This window comes from Enoplosus armatus, chromosome 16 (assembly GCF_043641665.1).
Source record: "Enoplosus armatus isolate fEnoArm2 chromosome 16, fEnoArm2.hap1, whole genome shotgun sequence".
Classification (NCBI taxonomy): Eukaryota; Metazoa; Chordata; class Actinopteri; order Centrarchiformes; family Enoplosidae; genus Enoplosus; species Enoplosus armatus.
The window spans coordinates 4,096,017-4,103,990 of NC_092195.1; the positions used below are offsets into that span (position 1 = coordinate 4,096,017).

General features: G+C 43.2%; 1 protein-coding gene across 1 annotated transcript in view; it reads left to right on the forward strand.

Annotated features, from left to right (window-relative positions):
- Positions 1-4,430, forward strand: part of fam135b (family with sequence similarity 135 member B) — a 28,904-nt gene extending 24,474 nt beyond the window's left edge. The window contains exons 13-19 of the mRNA XM_070921649.1: positions 614-780; positions 1,053-1,144; positions 1,250-1,347; positions 2,337-2,488; positions 2,626-2,736; positions 3,340-3,453; positions 4,225-4,430. Of these exons, the coding sequence (XP_070777750.1) occupies positions 614-780; positions 1,053-1,144; positions 1,250-1,347; positions 2,337-2,488; positions 2,626-2,736; positions 3,340-3,453; positions 4,225-4,430 (940 nt within the window). The remainder of the gene's footprint in view (positions 1-613; positions 781-1,052; positions 1,145-1,249; positions 1,348-2,336; positions 2,489-2,625; positions 2,737-3,339; positions 3,454-4,224) is intronic.
- The last annotated feature ends 3,544 nt before the right edge of the window (positions 4,431-7,974 follow it).

Here is a 7,974-nt window from a genome sequence, read left to right on the forward strand (position 1 = left end):
TCCACACCAACGACAGGAAACAGGGCCAAAACACGGTGTTTTATGGGTATGTGGAGACGGCTGCTGACATCTGGCGCAGTCGCTGGCAGTTACTCATGCTTGGAAAGCCTAGCTTAACAAAATGAAGTGAGGGCAAATTTGAAGCAAGGAAGTCAAGGCGAGGTGAAATGCCTCCTGCGTGCATTAAATCACATCAAAGAGTGCAGACAAATCCGTCATGATTAGCTGAAAGTACAGGAGCTGGAATCGGATTTGTTTTGACTCCTCCGCTACTAAAAATCTGTAACCTGGCGGGGTGACAGGGTAATAAACCTCAGAGAAGCTACTTGTGAGTCTGTGGGACTTTTGTTTATAAGCCGTGGTTTGCTGGGAGGTGGGAAATGCGAACTGAAATACAAAATGGAAGGCAGGTTTACCAATATATTTTGGAACCGAAGGGAGAAGACTGCGTGAGCGATTCACTTTTAGTGCTACACAAACTTTTTTAGATCAGCATTTTATCCCTCTGTGTGTAACCAAGATTCTACATTATTTGCTTGTCTTTTGCACATTCTTTTTCACTGTATTGCTAACATACACAACATAATCTCTTTCGGGGTTTTATTCTTTCCAGTTTCTACAAGGCCAAAGAGGAGCTGTTCAAAGAGTTGAGCTTTCAGGCCAGCTTGTACGGCGACCTTCCTCACCTGGCATCAGACATGCCCTACTTCCCCCCCGAGGAGGACGACGAGGAGTTTGACGACGGCATACACCTCGTGGTGTGTGTCCACGGGCTTGATGGTGAGCCTGCGTACAGCTGAGTGTTCCGGTTCACTGCCGGCCAATTCCTCTGCGAGAACGGGATAGCCATTAGACTGACACACCTGTAGCATGCTGGATGTCCTTTTTTTAGATTTTAGTGCCTTAGTAGCGTGTGTAATATGGCCTCTGACAGCATGTCTTTGCACTGTGTAGTCTGTGAATAGTAATTCATTAACACATATTCTAGGTGTCTCTTAAATGATTAATGGGCCAGAAAGTAGAGTAGAGTATTATTTCCTCTTTGCTTCCAGGAAACAGTGCAGACCTTCGGCTGGTGAAGACGTTTATCGAGTTAGGCCTGCCAGGATCCAGGCTGGACTTCCTCATGTCTGAAAGGAACCAGGTAGATGACGGCGATGGGAGCAAATTGATAACATGTACAGTCACATTTTCCCAAAGTGCCTTGAGGCAATTGGCGGACCGCTGACGGCTGTGCTTTTCTCTGCAGACTGACACGTTTGCAGATTTCGACACCATGACGGACAGGTTGCTGGATGAGATCATTCAGCATATCCAGCTGTACAATCTCACCATAGGCAGGATAAGGTCAGTCGCCCCAGCTTTAATGCTGTATGACATGCACATTACTGACAGCTCTCCTTCTGATTTTGATTGATTATTTGAGGCAAAGTCAGAACAGGGGCAGTCACCAACTTGAGCAGCCTTTTCTTTGGTCAGCAGATGGCAGCAGAGACTTTACACGGATACTTGGACTCAGCATGAACACCTTAACCTATGAGAATCACTGTTTCATGGTAATATATAGTCAGTACAAACTCAAAAAAACCCCCCCAAAAAACGGGTAGGTGGCACAAAATGGATGAAAAGCTCTTATCATACAGTGCCAATACGTTTCTGGCTTTCACTTGATAGACTGTGCTCCTTCATGCAGCCGTGTGCCGCTTGGTTCCGATCAAATTAAGCTATTCATCTTCCTGCTAAATTGCCCTCAATGTGCCAATTTTGTTTTTCTTTGGAAGAGTTTCTACCCAAGTTTAGTTAACTTTCTTTATTGTGGCGTATTCTCTGGAGAGCAAGTATCAAAGACAAAAGCAATGGACTGCCACAAAGGCATCTGGTTCTTTCCACATTACTTCTATATTTAGTTTGGTGGGAGACAGATGAGATGGCGCAGACATGGCGATGAGGGATTTTGGGTAGAGCGGTAACAGTACAGTAATTAAACTAAGTGACAGACATAGCTTCATGAACCTAATGTTTCCCACTGCTGGAAAAAAGACGCTCTCAATTTGTTTGGTATGTCCTCCACGTTAGCATCATTAAGTTGTCATTGCCTTTGAGAATGTTTGAACGTTTCACAAGTTAATGAATTTCCTGTAATTACCAGTGTTGTGGCTAAAATCTCCAAATAGCCTCCGTTTCTAACTGGTTCCTGCTTACGGAAGAGTCTATAATAAGATGTTGCACAGCGTCGCACTGTAGGTCAGCAGCGTTGGAGGCACTGTTTTTCCAGCCACCCACTCGAGCTGCAAGCTTATCTCTCTGAAAAGTTGTTTGTCTTTTTCGGCCCACAGCTTCATCGGCCACTCTCTGGGGAACATCATCATCCGCTCGGTGCTGACGAGGCCTCGCTTCCGCTGTTATTTGCCCAAACTGCACACTTTCCTCTCGCTGTCAGGCCCGCACCTGGGGACGCTGTACAACAACAGCACACTGGTCAGCACAGGTGAGGCCACCATGCAGCTGTGGGGAAAGCGCACGCTGCAGATGTGCTGTATTTACAATGCTGTGCTGCGCTGCGTCTCCACGTTTCTGCGCTCCTCAGCAGCATTTATCTAAGAGTATCATCCGTGTGTTGCTTAGGTCTGTGGTTAATGCAGAAGCTGAAGAAATCGGGATCCTTGCTGCAGCTCACCTTCAGAGATCACGTCGATCCACGGAAAACATTCCTCTATCTCCTGAGTCAGAAGCCAGGTACCGTCTGAGAGCAGACGCATTTGAAACAGAGACAGTATATTGACTGCCTCTCTTTACAGACTATTACTTGAAAGACAGTCTATTCAAATATTCATGAAAATGTTGTCATCTTGTCTTTTTTGTCAAATTTCTGGACGTGTCAGCTCGCTCACACTCAAACCCCTGCCAGCAGGCTCTGAGAGGCCTGTGAGAGGCCTCCCCACTGTGTGAGTGGAACAAAGCAGTCGTTTGTCACACAGGCTTGAAGAAGATAAGCCTGAAAACACTTTTTTACCCCTCCAGCGCTGTGGCAGGCTGACAAAATGATCCAAACCCTGTCATTGGAAACCCACCAGTGCACTCTCTTAAAAGCACACTGACAGGAGACTTGAGGAAAAAAAAGGCAGTTTTATCGTATCAAGCCTGTCATTGTACTTTGTGATTGTGCTTCGCGTTTTACAACCAATTCACTTCTTTCCTCTGTTTTCCTCCCTCTCCACCTCTCTCTCTCTCTCTCTCACACACACACACACACACACACACACACACACACACACACACACTCAGACTCTGCAGTCTCATCCACTTGTTTTTTTTTTTGTTTTTTTTTTATCATTTTAGGGCTCCAGTTCTTCAAGAACGTGGTGTTGGTGGCATCTCCACAGGACCGTTATGTTCCTTTCCACTCTGCCAGAATAGAGATGTGCAAAACTGCTCTCAAAGACAGGACCACAGGTCAGAATTGCATGTATTGATACTATATTGGATTCTGTTTTCTTCTCTTTGAATACTGACAATATCTTTCAATATTTTAGAACAACAATCCCAATTTTTCGTCTCCTAATACCTATGCGAATCCTGAATAATCCGGAATAAATGAGACTATTTAAAGTGACACAAAGTAACTTTTTTTTTTAGCTGGATTTGGGCGATTTTGGGAGACTGTCCTCTTGAGAACATACACCAAGTCACCCATATGTCACGTGTGTTCATGCATCTATTTTCTTTTCAGCTTCGAGTGAGAATTAGTTTTTTCTAAATAGCTGAATCTCCGGGACATATACTGTTCACAGCTAGCGGCCAGTAAAGGGTCTTTCTTCAAAATGTTAAGAGCCAATTAGGGATATGTGACTATGTGCTCATTGCGCCCTTAAAGTCGTATGTCGGTTTTAACTCCGTTATGGTTGGTTTAAAAGGAATAATTTGGCTTTTTGGGAAGTATTCTATTTCTTGTTTAGAATTATATCCCATGTCTGTATGGTAAATATGAAGCCACAGCCAGCAGCTGGTTAGCTTAGCTTAGCATAAAGACCGGAAGCAGGGGAAACGGCTAGCCTGGCTCTGTCCAAAGGTAACACAATTTACCTGTGAGCACCTTTGAATCTCATTAATTAACACGATATATGCCAGACTACAGTATTTCTTGGCTGGGATTTGAATACAAAAGGAGTATCATGTACACAGTAAGTAGGACTCACCGTCACTTTCCTAATTTTTGCAATGAAGGGCCCGTGTACACTGAGATGATCAACAACCTCCTGCAGCCACTTGTGGAGGCTAAAGAGTGCCGACTGATCCGCCAGAATGTGTTCCACGCTCTGCCCAACACCGCCAACACCCTGATCGGCCGCGCCGCCCACATCGCTGTCTTGGACTCTGAGCTTTTCCTGGAGAAGTTCTTCTTAGTGGCAGGGCTCAACTACTTCAAATAAAGGTGCTAGTACTGCAGGCTTACAAAACAGAACTTGTTGGTGGCTGACGGAGCCGATTTGGAGGATAAAGTCTATACACTTTGTACAGTATGTTCAATGTATATATCCCTGATATCCAAGTGGCGAGGCCCTGTGTATCCCATTTGTTAGGACTGTTAGCAGCAGTTATTAAAAGATCAGTGTGTTGTGAATGTTAAAATTGCTAACTCAGAAGTCTGGGTTTGACGTGTAGCCATGCAAAACAGAACATCTGACATCTATCACCGGATTGATCGTAGATGTTTTGTTGGCCTTATGAATAACCTCTCAGCCAGAACACTAACAGATGCTAATTGTGGTCAAAAGCATTTAACTACTTTCCCTTTAGAGTTTAGAGTTTATTCCTTCTTTAAGGGTCACACCGATGATAGTCTTAAACTATCCTTGGAGGTGAGGCAATAGATGCGCAGCATTTATCCCCTTGATTGTACATGAAGTATTTTGTTGTACAAAACATAGATGTTCCTTTATACAGAAATGAATATATTGTTTAAATTATTTATTTTTTATCTGCTTATGTGTCCACGGTGTAAGTAGCCCATCTAAATGTGATCTTTTGTGTGTTGTTATCATCAAATCTATCAAATGAAAGAGTGTTTATAAAGTATACAATAGAGGCAGAGGCGTTACCCCATGTAGCCTATAATTCAGTATAGTGGATGTATGCTTTTTCATACATTAACATATGTTTAACAGTCCATCCTCATTGACCCTGATTAGCATTAAGCTACATCATGTGAGCAATACAGTATCGATTGATACCAAATGGCTCGACCTGCTGTGTTAGCCAGCACTTTTTGATAGATTGTTTTTTTGCACTGATTGATCGAAAGGTTGATTGACTAGATTCAAGAACTGATCACTTGCCAAGCCCCGCCCTCCTCAGTTACTGTTGCTACGCCTTTCCAGGCTCGTACGGTTTACACACACATACAGTTCTGTGTAACTTTTGAAACGGTGGGTCCTTGATTTCAGACAGAGGTAGACAAAAGCAGGCGTCTTATTCCTCTCAATGTTGTCAGCTGTAGCTAGCTAGTGTTAGCTACGTGAGTTGGTTGAAAACGCCTTTTCCAGCTGGCTAAACCACATTACGCTAAAATGAGACTGTTATTTCGTCCTGTCATAGCCCTGTTTGGCTGCTTAGCTTACATATTGTGTTCTATTTTCGAGCTGTATGTTGCACACTTGAACATTAAAAACAAAAAAGGCCTTTGGATGAGGACTGATAAGTCTTGCAAATGTACAATCTTGGTTTGCGTTGCTGGAGTGTAAACTTGCCCCAAATCCAATAAAGACAGACAGAGCTGCTGACGTCTGCCTAAACTCTGATAGCATCCAGGACCGCAAGTCCAGAATGGGGCTTTTTACAATGTAACCTGTACCCACAAACTAATGCAACCTAGTTGGTGGCTGGTGTGCTCCTTTGGAGGTAATGTGCGGTTACTGTTACTATAGGTTGTAAGCTAGTTGCTGACGTGTGCAGTTTTTTCACTTTTTTTTCCACTCTTGAAACTCTTTGCATCTCTCATGCTATAGTCCGATGTACACCGCTTCAACATCTGTAGGAATCCGAAGCTTGACAGGCCTGTGGTGCATCGTTACAGATGCTAAGCTATGATTGGACAACTGCTGTTCAGGAGTCGGGGGTTTAGCCAAACAGTCAATTATTTTGCTAAACTAGCGACTAACAGTGTTGAAACAAATCTATAGCGTTATAACTACCACTGTGACACGATTAAGATACATGACTTAATTTACATTTTGCACCTTGAAGTAAGTAACAGCAAATATACTGTTATATATATAATATACAGGGACTCAATATCCACGACTACACCAGTACAATCTAATGGTCTAATGCCCGTCACTTTCGTAATGAGCCGTCTTAAATTGTAGATTGAAATTCTCTGCACAAGGGTAGATTTCATAAGGCACTTTGAAATTCATTATTTTTTTTTAAATGGCGTAAATCAGGGTGTCATTGCTTTTTGTTCTCTGGAACACTGGATGATTTTGCATAACACGGACCCACTGCCAAGATTCTCCCTCACACACATTTGTCACTTTTCTACAAACCAAGTTCAATGTGACGCATGATGATAGCAGGGAAGAGCCGTCATAGCAGACACTGTCTCGTGTTCTCGAACATATTCGATGCCATATTTCATCTCATCAGCTAATTCAAATACATGTATGTTTTTTCTTTTTTTTTTTCTCCTCAACCTTTGCCGTCACATGCAGAGATGGCGTTGTCCAGCATACTGGTGAGGACTGTTCCCTCATCACTGTCCATCAAGTGATGTTTACATTTTGATGTTAGAGAACTGTTGTCAGTGTTGCAACAAACGTTGCGCTTGTGCATCTTCTGCATATGTAGTTATGTACATACAGAGAGCTATATTTAACGTTTGCACTGGTTTGACGGCAAGTGCACCTTATTGACATCTCTGAATCAACCTCCACTAGCGTTACAAAATCTGTTTTTTGGTTTATACATACACTGCTCCTTTAGATCTGAAGGTCGCATCCGCGGCCGTCCGTCTCGGGCCGTTCAAGCATTGTGTCGTCTTCAAAGCGTGCTGTCTCCGAGTACAAACAATGACATTGCAAAGCGCTCTTTCCTGTTCTGCAGCTGTTGCTGTGGCGCCGCAGGGTGAGCAGGGTGTCACTGAGATTGACTCTAATCAAATGGGCTCCTTTAGGACGCAGAGATCGTTCTTAAAAAGCCACTAAGCAAAGCTGCGTAAGCAATTTGTAGGAGCTGCCATGCATCATGCATCATTTCTCAACTTCCCCCCACAACACACACACACACACACACACTGTATATGGATGAGGCTTTGGTTTGTTTGCGTTTAGGGCCATGTGTGTTTACCCAAAGGGGTCAGCGGGAATCAATGGAGCGAAAAAAAGGTGTTTGTGGTATTGAGATTGGCCCCTTCAAGGGCAAATACAGGTTTGAAATTGTTTCATGAGATGGATGGCTGTCCTGTAAAAGGTTTCACTCGAAAGCGCGGTATTAGATCAGAAAGGATTGTATTTACGTTACGCTGAACTCCATTCTGTCGAGCATTTTTTTGTTTTTTATGACTAAATGTGTCTGTACATTTATGCTGCTGTCATAACTGAGAGTGAATTCAGAAGTGATCCATGTATCCAATAGATCCTTGCAAGTGCTGTCAACCTTCAAAACTAGCTGACTTGAACCTTTTTGTATTTGATTGCCCTTTACTGAGAGTCCTGTTCTTGTGTGTGTGTGTGTGTGTGTGTGTGTGTGTGTTTGTGGAGGGTGGGGAAGGGTGTGTAATATCTGTGTGAAAGGAGACGTGTAATCATTGTCTGCTCGTTGCTGGAACATCCTTCATGTGTTTGAACTGAATGTAAAAAAAAAGAAACGTTTGACTTCACTGTGAGGAACGTATTTATTCCATTCTGCAGTTCTTTTGCTGAATGTATAACATGTAAAGAACAGTAAATACTACTTCATCCGTGCCAATACTACTCA